Genomic DNA, 19,331 nt, shown 5'->3' with positions numbered 1-19,331 from the left:
CGGCGGGGTCAGGGATTTTCTCTGCCTCGTGATGACTGGGTGTTGTGTGATGTCCTTAGGTTAGTTAGGTTTAAGTAGTTCTAAGTTCTAGGAGACTGATTACCATAGATGTTAAGCCCCATAGTGCTCACAGCCATTTGAACCATTTTGAACCAGTTGTGAAAAGATCAGTCTACCAAGTAATAACCAATGGTTTCTTACAGGGAAATGACAAAATACCAGTGTGTATTTATATATGTGCTCTTCTGTTCACGTAATTCTCTCTTCACATTTATGATGACAAAGCATATAAGTAATCACATTTCTTTTTTGATATTTCTGGTTTATAGTGCTTATAGCGTATTATAGTTGCCTTTGCAAGTACAGCACGCCGTGAGTAAGTACCACACTGAAGGCGGTAGACCAGCGTAGATATTTTTAACCTAGTTTTTATTGGCTTAAAATTTTACGTAGAGAGCCATTTTTAAGATTCATCTATACACAGTGTGCCATAAATGTTAAAATATGTTAAAACCGCCATTTACTGCATTGGGGTGCATCCGAGCACTCGAATGCAATCGATGTAATACGTTGTAGTCACCGACGGAATAGTGGTCCTATTCTTTTCGGATAGTATTACGGAGGACATTAGTATCAACAAAACTACTATTCTCAAAAAGATTTCTCTTAGCATGATTCATTCATGGTACACCATATGAAAGTTTCTCTCTCGTCTGCTTAATTTCTCATTTCACTTGCTTTTTATGCGAAGAGAAATGTGTTTGCAGATGACAAATATTCGTATTTATACAGACAGAAAAGTTTCGAAAAGTTTTTGTATGGCCACCTTCTGATTGGAGGTTTGAGGGACTTCGGCCGTTCACTTATATAATAAAATGGACACCATCTTCAGACCTTAAATGACTGAAGGAGTTAACTTCAATCGTATACGCGATTCCATCAGTGGCCAACCTCTATGAACTGGTTTTCGTAGACTACTTATAACAACGATGTTGTGTCTCTAACCACCGACTACCAATTTGGTGCTGGCATTGACGGTTAGAGGTTTATTCAAATTCAGTATTAGAAAACACAAGTAGAACAATTAAAAACTTTTCCTCTTTTTTCAAAACAAAGGTGCTGAGAGCCATAACTCATGAAATGTACATACAATTACATTATATATTTTTGTAAGTTATGAGAATGCGTTTTCTCTACTGGGATAGTATTTAGGATATTTTAATTTCTACTTTTGGTGCTCGTTTCTGTTAGAGTTTTTGCTGAAGACATTGACTTTTATTTCAGAGTGCCGCCATTTTGTTAATAATCACTTTTAAAAACATCCATAGATAGTACATTGTACAGTATGATCAGTTTCAAACCAGTTTTTGAAATTTTTTTCTAGGTTGAAAGTTGTGGCATTCAGAGCTCTCACCATTCACCCTCGCATTCCGCGAATGACCTTTCGTCGATGTCGTGTAATGTCATCTGAGTCCAAATCTTTTGCTTAAAAGTACATTATACGATCTTAAGGGTGTACAATAAAGGTCTAACATCGCTTTCGTAATTTGTTTGTAATTTGTTTGTAATTTTATTGTCGGTTCCAAAATCGAGAGTCACTCTCGTCTACCTCCTGAAGTTCAATAGTACATAAAGTATCTCTTTTCACAGTAGTGCACAACGTCTCACTTCACGTACTTTCTTAGTAATCATATTCAGTGCATTGTTGTGTGTTGATCATTGTAATGCAACGTTCCTCTTTTCTATGTGAGTTATGAAACTGAGCTAAGAAGATAAAATGTTGGGGAAGGAAGTTTGCGTTACGTTTCCGACAAGAAAAGACTTAAAACATTTGTCCAGAACTGAAGAGAAGCTGTAAATACCTTTTCTGTTTTATTGTTACATCAGCAGTTCTGCCAAGTACCTTTTCTTTTATCCAGTAAATTTATAGCCAAAGATTCATATGTCGTGGTTGGAGAGCAGTGATCTTGGTGACATAATATCATGTTATTGTTGAGTTTCAATGCAAAGAAATGATTTGCATGATAAAAATGGTAATGATGTAACGTATGTTGCGCGATCGCTGCGTCTTCAGACTGACTACTTGTATTTAAAGGGATGTAAAACGTGCAAAAGTATTTATCATTAGTGGAGAATCGGAGCGTGCATAATGTTGCCAAATAGATTCTTAAAATTTGTTAAAAATGTAATTATTTCACAAAATCGAATAGATTACATAGTACAGCCCTTTACTAGCTAAGTTCGAAGAAGAAGTAGGCAGAATACTTCTAAAGTGTGTCGTATTTTTTAACGGAACAACATCGAAATCAACGCAGATAATAATTATGACTTTGGAACAAAAAGTTCATAAGCTTAGATATCTAGTTCACTCTGATATCACTGGAACATGATTATTTGCTTAATCATGAATAGGAATTGACTAGATATACTTTTCTACACTCCTGGAAATTGAAATAAGAACACCGTGAATTCATTGTCCCAGGAAGGGGAAACTTTATTGACACATTCCTGGGGTCAGATACATCACATGATCACACTGACAGAACCACAGGCACTTAGACACTGGCAACAGAGCATGCACAACGTCGGCACTAGTACAGTGTATATCCACCTTTCGCAGCAATGCAGGCTGCTATTCTCCCATGGAGACGATCGTAGAGATGCTGGATGTAGTCCTGTGGAACGGCTTGCCATGCCATTTCCACCTGGCGCCTCAGTTGGACCAGCGTTCGTGCTGGACGTGCAGACCGCGTGAGACGACGCTTCATCCAGTCCCAAACATGCTCAATGGGGGACAGATCCGGAGATCTTGCTGGCCAGGGTAGTTGACTTACACCTTCTAGAGCACGTTGGGTGGCACGGGATACATGCGGACGTGCATTGTCCTGTTGGAACAGCAAGTTCCCTTGCCGGTCTAGGAATGGTAGAACGGTGGGTTCGATGACGGTTTGGATGTACCGTGCACTATTCAGTGTCCCCTCGACGATCACCAGAGGTGTACGGCCAGTGTAGGAGATCGCTCCCCACACCATGATGCCGGGTGTTGGCCCTGTGTGCCTCGGTCGTATGCAGTCGCGATTGTGGCGCTCACCTGCACGGCGCCAAACACGCATACGACCATCATTGGCACCAAGGCAGAAGCGACTCTCATCGCTGAAGACGACACGTCTCCATTCGTCTCTCCATTCACGCCTGTCGCGACACCACTGGAGGCGGGCTGCACGATGTTGGGGCGTGAGCGGAAGACGGCCTAACGGTGTGCGGGACCGTAGCCCAGCTTCATGGAGACGGTTGCGAATGGTCCTCGCCGATACCCCAGGAGCAACAGTGTCCCTAATTTGCTGGGAAGTGGCGGTGCGGTCCCCTACGGCACTGCGTAGGATCCTACGGTCTTGGCGTGCATCCGTGCGTCGCTGCGGTCCGGTCCCAGGTCGACAGGCACGTGCACCTTCCGCCGACCACTGGCGAAAACATCGATGTACTGTGGAGACCTCACGCCCAACGTGTTGAGCAATTCGGCGGTACGTCCACCCGGCCTCCCGCATACCCACTATACGCCCTCGTTCAAAGTCCGTCAACTGCACATACGGTTCACGTCCACGCTGTCGCGGCATGCTACCAGTGTTAAAGACTGCGATGGAGCTCCGTATGCCATGGCAAACTGGCTGACACTGACGGTGGTGGTGCACAAATGCTGCGCAGCTAGCGCCATTCGACGGCCAACACCGCGGTTCCTGGTGTGTCCGCGGTGCCGTGCGTGTGATCATTGCTTGTACAGCCCTCTCGCAGTGTCCGGAGCAAGTATGGTGGGTCTGACACACCGGTGTCAATGTGTTCTTTTTTCCATTTCCAGGAGTGTATATCAGTAATATTTATCAAGTAGCGGTATGAAGTATTGCTGTAAGTATATCTTCGGCGACAGAATCAAGCCCGAATAACATGGAAACTACACTCCACACAGTTAGTAATATGTCTAACATAAAGCCTATCATGATCATCACCTTACATAACGGTGCATCTGTCACTACTGCGACACAAATCCAGATGATAAGAAAAGGTAAAAGAAAGGGCAGTTCACTATTTGAGAAAGAACGACCATCTTTCCATATCACCACTGACTTGTGAGAGCAATAAATTACAAATCTCACTCTCTAAAAATACAAGGGTTCGTGTCCATGACATCCATGTTCTATAAAGAGCTGTTAATACGTTGATGATTAAAATTATATTTTATAGATATCAGTAATGTAAAGTGCAACTCCTAGTTGGAAAAGTCAGTGATACTGGGTACAGTAAGTGAAGGTCTCCCATCAGAGAGGCATATGTGTGTAGCATAATATGTGTAAATTGCATAATGAAGTGAATATGACTTCACATAATCATGTATAAGTACTGTATATATAGTATTATATAGCGCATCACACACACACGTGTGTGTGTATATGTGTGTAGATGTTGCGCACTTGGGCTAAATTGGTGTATGATAAATACCTTCACTCATACACATATATTCATAATTTTAAAGTCACTTTCCACTTAAGTTTAAGGAGTGTAGGTCGTATAACAGTCACACTGCATCAGCTTTAAGTGCCTTAATTCATATTGTAATGTGATTGCGTAATTAACATTTGAAGAGCAATACTCAATTCATAGATGCTTACCCTTCTATAAACTACAGACTCCTACTAGGTTTGTTAAACTCACACTGCTGATAATAAGTAAATGCAGCAGCAAGATGTGATAATATACTGGTAAATCACTGAGCTGGTCCCCAACGTGAATAAAACATTAGTGCATAATTCAATAAGATTCTCACATATTTGATATTTGTTTCAATCTGTAACTCCTAATATTGGAGCATAGAAAGAAAATAGCAGGAATATAATTGTTTCTTAACTCATTTGATATCTGAGATCATGAAAAGTCGTATTGTTGAATGGTCCTGTTCTAGATGTGATGTTGTGATTGCAGAACAGTGTGCAATGTGATAACACATGACTTCTATAGTTCATAGTTAGTGAACAAGTGCCCATGTTTTCAAATATATTGCTTAGGTTGAGGTAAAATCAGAAATAGAGCTGCCAGGTTGCTCTTTATTTCATGCAGTCCATTCTAATTAATCAATAGCTCCTATCACTCTGCAACGTAGTACTGAAACACTGTTCATTCTATTGAATACTATATGACATTAATACCTAAATATAGCTCCACAAATAATATCTTACACAGATGTAGTTCAACATGTTTACGTTTCAGTGACTAAATACATTGCACTAAATTGCTTGGACTGAAAGTGAAACAATGGTAATAACGAAATCATTTACTTAAAATCAATTTAATGAATATATCTGCCAGATGCTGAACAATGTGATGCTAATAGATTGTATTTAGTACCTCAATAGTTGAACGAAGTGCACTATGCTGCTTTTGAATGACATCTCACGTACTACCGCGTGTTTACACAGGAAATATTAAGTCAAAATTTTTGATAAGTATAAATGTAGACAGTATAAGAGTATTAGGTGTGTTTTCATATCGGTGCATATTTGACTGTGAATGTATTTTACATACAATATATTACGTTTCGAAATACAAATATTGACATCCCGTTTTTAAATGAACAATAAAGTAAGGTGATAGATTCTATACTCTGAAGAACCAAAGAAACAGGTACACCTGCCTGATATCTTGTAGGGCCCTCGCGAGCACGCAGAAGTGCCGTAACACGACGTGGCATGGACTAATGTCTGAAGTTGTGCTGGAGGAAACTTACACCATGAATCCTGCAGGGCTGACCGTAAATTCGTAACAGCACGAGGTGTGGAGATCTCTTGCGAACAGCATGTTGCAAAACATCAAAAATATGCTTAAAAATTTTCATGTCTGATGTGCTTGGTGGCCAGCGGAAGTTTTTAAACTCAGAGAAGTGTTTCTGGAGCCACTCTATAGCAATTCTGGACGTATGTGGTGTCGCATTGTCGTGTTGGAATTGCCCAAGTCAGTCTCAATGCACAATGGACACAAACGGATAAAGGTGATCAGACTGGATGCTTACGTACGTGTCACCTATCAGAGTCGTACGTAGACGTATCGGGGGTCCCTTATCACGGCAACTCCGGACGATCCACACCATTGCAGAGCCTCCACCAGCTTGAACAGTTCCCTGCTGACATGCAGGGTCCATGGATTCATGAAGTTGTTTCCATACCAATACACGTCCAACCGCTCGATATAATTTGAAATGAGACTCGTCCCACTAGGGAACTTGTTTCCAGACATCAACAGTCCAATGTCGGTGTTGACAGGCCCAGGCGAGGCGTAAAGTTTTGTGTCGTGCAATCATCAAGGACACACGAGTGGGTCTTTGGCTCCGCTCCGAAAACCCATATCGATGATGTTTCGTTGAATGGTTCGGACGCTCACACTTGTTGATGGCCCAGCATTGAAATCTGCAGCAGTTTGTGGAAGGGTTGCACTTCCGTCACTTTTAACGGTTGTCTTCAGTCGTCGTTGGTGCCGTTCTTACAGGATCCTTTCCCGGCCGCAGCGATGCCAGAAGTTTGACGTTTTACCGCAATCCTGATATTCACAGTAGATTCGAGAAATAGTCGTGCGGCAAGATCCTCATTTCATCTCTCCCTCGGAGGTCCTGTGTCCCATCACTAGTGCGCCGATTATAACACCACGTTCAAACTCTCTTAAATCTTGATAACCTGCCATTGTAGCAGCAGTAACCAATCTAACAATTGCGCCAGGCACTTGTTCTCTTATATAGGCCTTGTCGACCGCAGCGCCGTATTCTGCCTGTTTTCATATCTATGTATCTGATTATGCATGCCTATACCTGTTTCTTTGGTGTTTCAGTATATAATGTTTCAGAGTATAAACGTAAGAGCACACGACAGATCGGTTGCGGGCGCCTGTTTATGTGGAAAGCCGCCACAAGGATCCGCTTCCTCCTGCAGCTCAGTACTGCCACTGTCCACTTCCTCGTTGCTGGCAAACAGATAACCACTCTTTCGAGCAGTCATCTCACAAACCGCATGTGCTGGAAGTATCACCAAATCAAGTCATTCGTTGGAACAGTGCCAGCCCTGGCGCAGTTGTCCATGGGATTTTACATTGTTGACCAAAGACAAATCTTACTGTTGCTAGAGAAATAATGGGTGAAAGTGTGAAATCTTATGGGACTTAACTGCTAAGGTCATCAGTCCCTAAGCTTACACACTACTTAACCTAAATTATCCTAATGACAAACACTCACACCCATGCCCGAGGGAGGACTCGAACCTCCGCCGGGACCAGCCGCACGGTCCATGACAATAATGGGCGATACTAATAACTTTTCCAATACGAATCACCGAGAACAACGTGTTACCTCATCCTTGTTCGACTGATTCTTGACAACCATTAACTCTCACCCTCACCCCAATTACTTAAAGAATCGATTTCCCATGTAAAAAGCAGCTTAAAATGCAGCTTCAAATTATGTGTAAGGTTTGCCGGGAGTCGCTGGCTGAATTGCGCAACGTACGTTACGGTACCTAAATACTTGGAAACAGTTTCTAGCTGTAATACTTGCCATATTTTTGTCAATCTTTAACGTAAAATTATACCTATCTAAGAACAGATTACGACAGCATCCGAAAATTTTAAATTTCGACCATAATTATGTGAAATACTCAAAATCAAAGGTTTGTTGCCCTGGTAGCCAGTCGATAGGCATCCTGGAGCTGGAACACAGCGACCGTTTTATCCATTTAGTAACATAGGAGATTGCCGGCCGCGGTGGTCACGCGGTTCTAGGCGCGCAGTCCGGAACCGTGCGACTGCTACGGTCGCAGGTTCGAATCCTGCCTCGGGCATGGATGTGTGTGATGTCCTTAGGTTAGTTAGGTTTAAGTAGTTCTAAGTTCTAGGGGACTGATGACCACAGCAGTTGAGTCCCATAGTGCTCAGAGCGATTTGATTTTGAACATAGGAGATTGCAAAAGCCAACAAAGGCGTGAAGTGGTTAGATTTAATGAACAAAGTAAGAGCGTATGGACTATTAGACCAATTGTGTGATTGGATTGAAGAGTTCCTAGATAACAGAACGCTGCATGTCATTCTCAATGGAGAGAAGTCTTCCGAAGTAAGAGTGATTTCAAGTGTGCCGCAGGGGAGTGCCGTAGGACCGTTGCTATTCACAATATACATAAATGACCTTATCGATGACATCGGAAGTTCACTGAGGCTTTTTGCGGATGATGCAGTGGTGTATCGAGAGGTTGTAACAATGGAAAATTGTACTGAAATGCAGGAGGATCTCCAGCAAATTGACGCATGGTGCAGGGAATGGCAATTGAATCTCAATGTAGACAAGTGTAATGTGCTGCGAATACATAGAAAGAAAGATCCCTTATCATTTAGCTACAATATAGCAGGTCAGCAACTGGAAGCAGTTAATTCCATAAATTACGTGGGAGTGATTGAAAATGGCATGATCATATAAAGTTGATCGTCGGTAAAGCCGATGCCAGACTGAGATTCATTGGAAGAATGCTAAGGGAATGCAATCCGAAAACAAAGGATATAGGTTACAGTACGCTTGAATACTGCACAGCAGTGTGGGATCCGTACCAGATAGTGTTGATAGAAGAGATAGAGAAGATCCAACAGAGAGCAGCGCGCTTCGTTACGGGATCATTTAGTAAACGCGAAAGCGTTACGGAGAAGATGGATAAACTCCAGTGGAAGACTCCGCAGCAGAGACGCTCAGTAGCTCAGTACGGTGTTTGGAGATCATAAAAATGGTTCAAACGGCTCTGAGCACTATGGGACTTAACATCTGTGGTCATCAGTCCCCTAGAACTTAGAACTACGTAAACCTAACTTAAATAAGGACATCACACACATCCATGCCCGAGCCAGGATTCGAACCTGCGACCGTAGTGGAGATCATATCTGCACCGAGGAGTGAAGCAGTATATTGCTCCCTCCTACGCATATCTCGCGAAGAGGCCATGTGGATAAAATCAGAGAGATTAGAGCCCATACAGAGGCATACCGACAATCCTTCTTTCCACGAACAATACTAGACTGGAATGGAAGGGAGAACCGTCAGGTGGCTTGAGGAGTATGGATGTCCTTCCTGTTACCACCCTACTATCCTCAGGATAGTAAATTTGTACCCAATCTGTCTGAGTGGCGTGTTATTCATGTGAAAGTGAGAGAAAGTTATCGAAATGTTAGCCAATGGTGTAACTGAGGGGGAGCTTGGGTATCAGTCCAGTATTCTCCTAGTGAGGTGTGGGAAAGCGCCTAATAACCACATGAGGACTGGTGAGCACACCAATCCTAATCGTTAATCCGTCGGGCAAATTTGATCTGGAGCCAGCGCATTTCCATGTCCCGGAAGCGTCGCTGTAACACACACATCTATACGGGTGGATGAGTTCATAAGACTCTTGCCAGAAACAGTTAACCTTCTTACTGCTGCGTGGCAGAGTTTACAGCTATGTCTGATTGTTTACATTGTCATGCATCTCGTAATGTACTGGTTGCCGAACATTCCCGATGCCCTCCTATTTTTCAGCTTTATTGTTATTGTTTCAAGTGTTGGACAGGCACTGGGAGAGTTAATGGTTTTTATTTACATTTTTTAGAGTACTGCACGCACGCTACAACGAAGATACAGTCTCACAGAAAAACCTGAGTATGGAAAAACAACAAAAATCACAGGACGCAAGAGTCCATTGAAATGTCATCTGTAGGATTTACAGAAAACCACAAAGTGTCTTGAAATATCGCAGAAAGTACTTATATCAAATATATGTAGTGGAGACTGAGATACCATCTGTATGGTGCGATGTGTCTGTGTTCTATTGTTGAGTTTAATTACAAAAGACAGTTTGTCAAATTCACAGTTCCTGCGGATATACTTATCTGTGGTAGTTGGTTGTCTAGAGTTCGAAGTCCACAGTTCCGTTATGTATTTCACGTGACCTTAACTTTATAGATGACAAACGAAAACTTAAGTAATATTGGTGTATTACTGTATTTTTCGGTACAAAAGCAGCAACACATGAATGGCGCACTGATATATCTCGTTACCTCATTTTTGCCACCTTCATCATATTCAAAGACAATATTCAGCCATCTTTAAAACATGCACATCTGTAGCTATCATAGCATCTACTTGCTGCACTCATCGATGCCATACCAAGACTCTCAACACAGCTGCCCAATTGACCAACCCAATTCACCTGACGCAACTGCTACTATTCTAGTAGCTTCTAACGTCATTCCCAAGGCCCCAAACTCATGACATGTCTCAGTTATGACTGATCGTATGAATAAAACTAAATTTCATAAGCTTAAGTTATGCCAATGTCCATCTACATAGATAATAACAGTACATCCAAAAGACATTGGGTAACCCTTTCAAATATAAATCGTTTTGGTGATACATTGATTAAATCTGAGTGAAAGGCGCTAAAAAAATCACTACAAAAATTCCAAAATAAAAATTGTTCTGAATGTTACTGTCTTGTAAATCAAACGATTCCCTCTGATCAGAAGATTCCAAAATTGAAAGTCAGTTTTGTATAGACAAATGTTACGTGATAGTTTATCTACAAACTGTCATACAACCTATTTTATACTATAATTAACATACCCCAATAGCCAGTGTAGCCGATCTTTTACTTGCATGATAATTGCAGACAATGTTCACTACTATCAATGATAGTACAGTTAATTACTTCTTTCTCTCTTTTTCTTTTATTATGGTGAGAGTGGGCGTGTTATTGTCTGCAGTCTTGGGAGTTTCTTGTCCCTGGACATCGGAAATAACTTAAAAACACCAGAGTGTTATAAACTTGTTTGGCACTGTAAGCAGCTCTCTCAGCAGGTACTGGGCACAGAATTCACTGTGTCCCATTTCCAAACAGCAGGCACGTAGGGGAGCACCTGCGTTCCATAAAACTACATTTTGTGGCACACAAGGAGAAATCTTTTTGGAAAGATAAATTCTGAAATCCAGGCGTAGCACGAAGAATGGGAGAGCTTGCAATCGGCCATTGTCTAGGCCATAGCACAAACTAATGTCCATTTAAATTTCAGTAGCAGGGCCTGTGATGGACTCATAATGATCATTCGCCAGAAGATGTATTTTCCTCACACAATTCTACGTGAAAACAAGCCTGTTGTTTGGTCAGGGTTTGAAATTAGTCAATAGTGGGAGAGATTTTCTGCCTTCAATCCCATGCTATACTACTATTGGTTAACAATGACAAGATTCACGGGAGTAGCAATTTAGTAAACTTGTTTACAAACTTATTATTGGTCAGAACTTGTAGAGTCTGCTTCCATTGACCGATGATATTCCTACGGTGGTGGAACCAGCTGTGTTTCTTGGAGTAAAGTCAGAACACATTTCAGATCGATGAGTGCGCTTGCTTCAGCGGCATCATCGAGAATGCGCTTCACTTTAGTCAGTCACGGAGAGAGAGAGAGAAAGCTGTTTCTCTGTGATTTCCTCTCCCAGACGTGTCAATATGAAGTGCTGTAAACTATTAGCAGTGTCACTACGGCCATGCACAACTCTAGCAAGTCTACAACTCACACCACAGAATCAAAGTGCAAGACTGGTGCCATCAGAGGATCACTTGGAAGATGAAATGGCGATGGCGAGCCGTGGTCCTCCGTAACGAAAGCAGATTCTGCCTGGACGCAAGTCATCGCCCTTTGCGCCTGCTACGTGTAGGACATAGACTAGGCGAGTGCTGTCTCGTACAGCGCCATCTTTCGAGACATACTGGCTCGAACCCAGGCCTTGTGGTTCGAGCCAGGGTTTGGGTCGCAAGGAGCTATAACTCTCGTTCACTATTTGCGTTCCTAGAGGGGACCCTATACACTGCTTGGTACGTGTAGATTGTTGTTAGACCCATTCTTTTACCATTCTTGCAACAGGAAAGCGCTTTGTTGTTCTAACAGGATAATGCTCGCCGACACACTGCATGTGGAACTCAGTGTGCTGTGGCCAACACAGTCTCCAATCTTTTTTTCCAAGTCATCATGTGTGCGATATGACTGGACGAGAAGTGACTTGTTTGTGTTACGCGTCAGCCAACAACTCTTACAGGAACGCGTGAACAGGTCTAGCAGGCGTAGCATAACATATCCCACGACAGTATCCGCCATCTGCACAGTCAACTGGATACCAAATCAACTCTGCTTCGACGCCCTTGAAGTCTACACCACGGACTAACATGATAGTTTCAGCATGAGTCGATACTTGGTATCTCAGAACCGCTTGTGCTATTGATCTGTAAATGTAATGGTTTCATGTAGTCCATATGCACTATAGCAACTGTGGGTTCCCACCCACTCGTCGCTGATAGGGTGCCCACGGGATGCCGCGTTCTTGGAATGCTATACAACAATTTCAAACAAATAACATTAGTAGTTTTATTTCCAGAAAGCTAACTTAGAAATGTGTATTGTGTTTTGAACTGGGGACCTAGAAGCGACGGAGAGGCTTTATCCCGCTGCAGCCTCAGTGGTCCACATCCCCACAACAGGCCACAGCAGTCCACCCACCCCACCGCCGCCCCACACAGAACCCAGGGCTATTGCGCGGTTCGGCCCCCACCCCCCGTGGGAACGTCTCATATCAGTTGAGTATAACACCAAATGTTTGCGTGGTAGAGTAATGATGGTGTACCGTAAATGGAGACAGTGTTTGCACAGCAATCGCCAACATAGGCGCAATAAGGGGAACCATCCCGCATTCACCGAGGCAGATGGAAAACAACCTAAAAATCATCCAAAGGCTGGCTGGCACTCCGTATTCGTGCTGGGGGCCGGTACGCCTTCCCGCTCGAGAAGCAGCGCGTTAAACCGCGCGGCTAGCTGGGCTGGCAGCAAACTGACAATACCTAACTTTCTTCACAGTACATGTCTCTAGCGAGAGGCGACGCTATAACAGTACAGTTCTTGCTATACGCAGAGGAAAATACTTGATACGGACGTCGACACTCTGACAGCGTAGCACTAATCGCGTTCCAGACTCTGGCCGATCTCAGTGGCCAACGCTAGCAGGATCGTCCTTTTTATGCACTTGTTGCAGGGGGCGCGCCTAGCGAGGCGCGGTCCAATTCCGCTCACCATTGGTCACCGTTTCCTCACACCCTTCTCTGCTCTTGCGTTTCGCCTCTTCGTTCCGGCATTTATGGTTACGCCAGAGCAGCAACAATATATCTTGAGTGAATTGGAGACGTCTAAACGGGTGTACTAGATTTTTCTGGCAGCCTATTAACAAACAGAATGCACTGAGCATTATTGCACTTCATTTGTAGGGTAAGTAAAAAACTAAAATAAAAAAAGTTTATGGATAAGGATCGATCCCACTACCGTCGGATTACTATCTGATTACAATCGCGGAAACCTACACAAACATAAATGATTTAGTTTTTCTAAGCGGTTGCCCATCTAGAGCTCCCACACATATTACTTTCCTTCTGGTCAAGGCCAGCCTGTATCACAGACTGAACGAAATTTGTGATAACGGATAGGTACAGTCCTCTTGTAAGCAATAGCTGGCGCATCTCAGAAATTAGATTGCAACTCCAGAGGCAGGCGCGAAAGTTAGGAACGAATTTCGGCAACAACTGCATTTCACAGTTTCGTGATTGTGGACCCAGCCGCCCCTCCCAGTTGTTATTCATACTACTGAATACAATTTCAAGCCGATGGTTACATTTTCACAGAGTGTGCGCAAGATGGGTGTCAAGGCAGTTGATGCAGACGAACCCAGGAGCAAACGTCTGGCCACTGGACTGATGTTCCTCCAGAAGCCTTAAGGCGACGAGTTTCTCGCACCAATTGCCATGGTCACCGCGGTTAAAAGCTAAAAAAAATATTAAAAAGACGTCCTTGTCATGTTCTACACAAGAAACAATTTTGAACTCGTAATTATGAAATTATTTTTAAAGTTCCTAGGAAGACGCTAAGTGCTCCCGTTATCAAACTGGAATAAGAAATAAGAGATGAGATGGAAAGAAACAGCCGCTAAGAAACTCTGTAAGACTCGTGAAGCGTTTATTAGTGAATCTTTCGAGAGCTGCAGTACGTATTTTGGTGACTAGTTTCGAAGCAGCCGGTTTATTTTCAAGCCTGGCCTCCTGAACCTGCAGTGAAAGTACCTGATCTCAAAAACAGACACGGAAATGGCTGTGCAAGCATTAAGAAATGTTTACAGAATGGTTGTCACAGTCTGCCTATGCCTGCTAGCAAGACTTCGATTTTGAATTGCTAAGGGTCACAGAATGAACGATTGTTTCCACTTCATTTTCGACACCTGTCGGATATATCAATTCTTTTTTATGTGCACGATCGAGTATGTAATGATGTTTTGTCTTACACTTGATTTGTGAAAGATAAACTTATAACTTGTAACACGTCAAGTCACCAATGATTGCTCAGTGGGATATGGTAGACGCCAATAGTCATTTTCTCCTGATCGTTTTGAGCAGTGTATATGGAAGTTTCTTTATTCAGCAACACTACCATTAAAAAAAAGCATTTTATTCAGGTACAGTCTTGTTAACTGGTAAACAAAATGGCTTGTTTTTTTGAATATCATAATTTTTGCCAAGTTCGTTCTGCTATACACTGTCCAACAGAAACTGCTAATTATTTACAACAATCAATATGGTTTTTAGACGGTTTTCCACATCTCACTGGGTGAATACTGGGCTGTTCCCCACGTTCCGCCTCTGTTACACGACCCATATACATTTTAAAACGTTGGCACTATTTCATAAATTACACTAGACGCAGACAGCTGGGATAGACTAGTTCCATCCCAGGGGGTTTGGGGTGGTGACAGGGAGGGCATCTGGCCACCCTCTGCAACTAACATCCCCAAAACCTTAGTAACAAGGCCGACCCTGCGTTGAAGCTCGACAAAGGCCCAAAGAAAATGATGACGATCTTCAACAATTAATAGTTTCGTGAAGAAAATTTAATTATAGAAGAAAATTAGGTAGGTAGTAGAAACAGAAATTTGTCATTTATTAATTTCACTAATAATTCATTCAGGCATTAATCTTTAGTCAGCAACATCGCATAGTCGAAACATCTTACACTTTGTGCTACAAATTACATGTAACATAAGATGAAGACGATCACAATTCACTTACAAAAATGGAAATGCAATGTTACAATTGTACATAATGATAGTAAATAGGTATATTTTGTAAGAGCACAGTGAACAACACATAGTGAACTATGCTTCGCTAGGTGTAACACTTGAGGCTTATATATATAAAGTTTTGTGCAAAACAGTGCGAAATGAATTCTTGTACGCTTCAATGATGTCTGGAACCATTTATGAAATTCTCTGTTTCTGAAAATGGAAACAGCAAATTGGGCCAGAGGTGTGTGGCTACTACAGTGAAGACAATATTCGTGGTAAAAGTTGTACATGGAGTCTAGATGCACTGTCAGAACCAATAACGATGCCTGATAACTTTGGTTCCTTCAACGTTCACAGATGTATTCACAAGAAAACGTCTTAGTCAAGAGCAGTTTCACCAGCTACACGGGGACTGTAATGACCTCACTTCACACCTCTGTACGCTACCAGCTTGACAGTATCTGGTTTCTCACGGAGAGTCCGGTAGTAGCTGCACACGACTACCAGAGAGTACAGGTTGAACACTGCAAAAGTGAGAGATACACAGAGGATGTAAGCACAAGTTAAGCATATAAAAATATAATGAATATTACTGACAAATAAATCACTGGGGCTAGACATGAGAAAATGAAAGGTTAATTTACATCGAAAGACACACATCAACAAAAGTTTTACGTCACCACGATATGTTGTGCAGGTGTGTTATATTGTGACTGTTCCTTTACCGATCGGAAGGTCACCCCTGGCCCTTGTAAGCATACACACAGCTACCACGAATGTTACCTAGAGGTAGAACACCGTGCTCGAATGGGTTGCACCATTTCAGTTGAAAATACTGCAAGAGTAGGGACGCGTTAGAGACATCTGTAGGACAGTAATGTGAACATCCATCATGTCGCGAACAACAACGGGGACCAATGATCGGGTCTGCGTCAATACTTTACGCGCAGCGGGCTTGTTAACCGGGAGAGTTTCTCGACGTCTGAACCGAAAGCAATGCGATGTAGTGCAGACGTGCTTCAAAATGGTTCAAATGCCTCTGAGCACTATGGGACTTAACATCTGAGGTCATCAGTCTCCTAGAACTTAGAACTACTTAAACCTAACTAACCTAAGGATATCACACATACCCATGCCCAAGGCAGGATTCGAACCTGCGATGGTAGCAGTCTCGCGGTTCTGGACTGAAGCGCCTAGAACCGCTCGGCCACTGCAACCGGCTTGCGGACGTGGAATCATTTCCAATTCACTGATAGTATTGATGACTTACTTCGCATAGGACACTCACTTTTGATAGGTGCACGGGATGATCGATGTCTACGACTTTTGAGTCAAAGCAAGGTTGAGCTGAGTGCTCCACAACTGAATTCTGCGTTCGAAGAGGCTGCAGGACGTCAAGTACGGCATCAGACTGTCAGCAGGCGACTGCGTGATGCGAATCTCCACTAGCAACGACCATGACGAGCACCACATCGTTCACAACAACGTGGACTGCGTAACACACACTATGTGATCGAAAGTATCCGGACACCTGGCTGAATATGACTTAAAAGTTCGTGGCGCCCTCCATCGGTGATGCTGGAGTTCAATATGGTGTTGGCCCACACTTAGCCTTGATGACAGCTTCCACTCTCGCAGGTGTACTTTCAATCAGGTGCTGGAAGATTTCTTGGGGAGTGGCAGCCCATTCTTCACGGAGTGCTGCACTGAGGAGAGGTATCGATGTCAGGCCTTGCTCGAAGTTGCCATTCAAAAACATCCCAAAGGTGTTCTGTAGCATTCAGGTAAGGACTCTGTGCAGGCCAGTCCATTACAAAAATGTTATTGTCATGTAAGCACTCCGTCAAAGGCCGTGCATTATCAACAGGTGCTCGATCGTGCCTAAAGATGCAATCACCATCCTCGAATTTCTCTTCAACAGTGGGAAGCAAGAAGATGCTTAAAACATCAATGTAGGCCTGTGCTGTGATAGTGACTTGCAAAACAACTAGGGGTGCAAGCCCCCTCCATGAAAAACACGGTCACACCATAACACCACCGAATTTTACTTTCGTCACTACACATGCTGGCAGATGATGTTCATCGGGCATTCGCCATACCCACACCCTGCCATCGGATCACCACACTGTGTACCGTGATTCGTCACTCTACACAACGTTTTCCCACTGTTGAATCGTCCAATGTTTGTGCTCCACACCAAGCGAGGCGTCGTTTGGCATTTACCGTCGTGATGTATGGCTTATGAGCAGCCACTCGACCATGTAATCCAAGTTTTTTCACCTCCTCCTGTCATAGTACTTACACTCCATCCTGATGCAGTATGGAGTTCCTGTGTAATTACCTGGGCCGGCAGCGATGGTCTCGCGGTTCTAGGCGGGCAGTCCGGAACCGTGCGATTGCTACGGTCGCAGGTTCGAAACCTGCCTCGGGCATGGATGTGTGTGATGTCCTTAGGTTAGTTAGGTTTAAGTAGTTCTAAGTTCTAGGGGACTGATGACCACATCAGTTGAGTCCCATGGCTCAGAGCCATTTGAACCATTTTGATTATCTGGATAGACGTCTGCTTATTGCACATCACGACCCTCTTCGACTGTCGGCAGTCTCTGTCAGTGAACAGACGAGGTCGACCTGTACGCTTTATGCTGTACGTGTCACTTCACGTTTCCACTTCACTATCACGTCAGAAACAGTGGACCTAGGAATGTTTAGGAGTGTGGAAATCTCCGGTACGACGACCACGGCGGACAGAGCCATCACTCCGACGTCATCTCAGACGCCGTCGCAATCTGTTCCACCGCGCGACCGTGGCGCGGGTCGCGGACAGCGGAGGCAGTACGCCGCGGGCGGAGGGTGTTTAAATCGGCCGCCACCGCGACCGAACCCCGTTCTCTCTGAGCAGCCATAGCTTACGGATCTCCGTGCCGGCACGTTCACAGGTGCTCAGTCCGTCAGTTCACCTGATGATGGCGACATGTATGATCGCCGGAATATTGTGCCCGTTGGACACTGTAGACCGGCAGTACACCCGTGGATAGTTTGATTAAAAGATCCTTTTATCACAAGTAGTGACAACTTCTTTCAATCAAGCATGTAATTGCCACCAAGAAACACTTTAAAATTCATGCACAGTGTAGAGTGTTCATGGCACGAACCGCGGGGAAACAATTCAATGTTCGATTACCACTTCTTGAATATTCATCAACTAGAGGGATCCTTAGCGGTGTATCAAAATGGGATGCAAAGAAAACAATGATTCTTTTGCAAGTGGATTCAGCCCCGTGTTTCTAACACTATTTGTTTCATATACACTCCTGGAAATTGAAATAAGAACACCGCGAATTCATTGTCCCAGGAAGGGGAAACTTTATTGACACATTCCTGGGGTCAGATACATCACGTGATCACACTGACTGAACCACAGGCACATAGACACAGGCAACAGAGCATGCACAATGTCGGCACTAGTACAGTTTATATTCACCTTTCGCAGCAACGCAGGCTGCTATTCTCCCATGGAGACGATCGTAGAGATCCTGGATGTAGTCCTGTGGAACGGCTTGCCATGCCATTTCCACCTGGCGCCTCAGGTGGACCAGCGTTCGTGCTGGACGTGCAGACCGCGTGAGACGACGCTTCATCCAGTCCCAAACATGCTCAATGGGGGACAGATCCGGAGATCTTGCTGGCCAGGGTAGTTGACTTACACCTTCTAGAGCACGTTGGGTGGCACGGGATACATGCGGACGTGCATTGTCCTGTTGGAACAGCAAGTTCCCTTGCCGGTCTAGGAATGGTAGAACGATGGGTTCGATGACGGTAAGGATGTAACGTGCACTATTCAACTGTCCCCTCGACGATCACCAGAGGTGTACGGCCAGTGTAGGAGATGGCTCCCCACACCATGATGCCGGATGTTGGCCCTGTGTGCCTCGGTAGTATGCAGTCCTGATTGTGGCGCTCACCTACACGGCGCCAAACACGCATACGACCATCATTGGCACCAAGGCAGAAGCGACTCTCATCGCTGAAGACGACACGTCTCCATTCGTCCCTCCATTCACGCCTGTCGCGACACAACTGGAGGCGGGCTGCACGATGTTGGGGCGTGAGCGGAAGACGGCCTAACGGTGTGCGGGACCGTAGCCCA

At 43.9% G+C, this 19,331-nt stretch overlaps 1 protein-coding gene across 1 annotated transcript in view; it reads right to left on the bottom strand.

Annotated features, from left to right (window-relative positions):
• Positions 1–15,039: 15,039 nt before the first annotated feature.
• Positions 15,040–19,331, bottom strand: part of LOC126292059 (uncharacterized) — a 26,195-nt gene continuing 21,903 nt past the window's right edge. Inside the window, exon 7 of the mRNA XM_049985864.1 lies at positions 15,040–15,708. Within this exon, the coding sequence (XP_049841821.1) occupies positions 15,608–15,708 (101 nt within the window). The 3' untranslated portion in view covers positions 15,040–15,607. The remainder of the gene's footprint in view (positions 15,709–19,331) is intronic.

This window comes from Schistocerca gregaria, chromosome 9 (assembly GCF_023897955.1).
Source record: "Schistocerca gregaria isolate iqSchGreg1 chromosome 9, iqSchGreg1.2, whole genome shotgun sequence".
NCBI lineage: Eukaryota > Metazoa > Arthropoda > Insecta > Orthoptera > Acrididae > Schistocerca > Schistocerca gregaria.
Note: the sequence above shows the minus strand (reverse complement) of the source record. Positions and strands in the feature narration are given on the sequence as shown.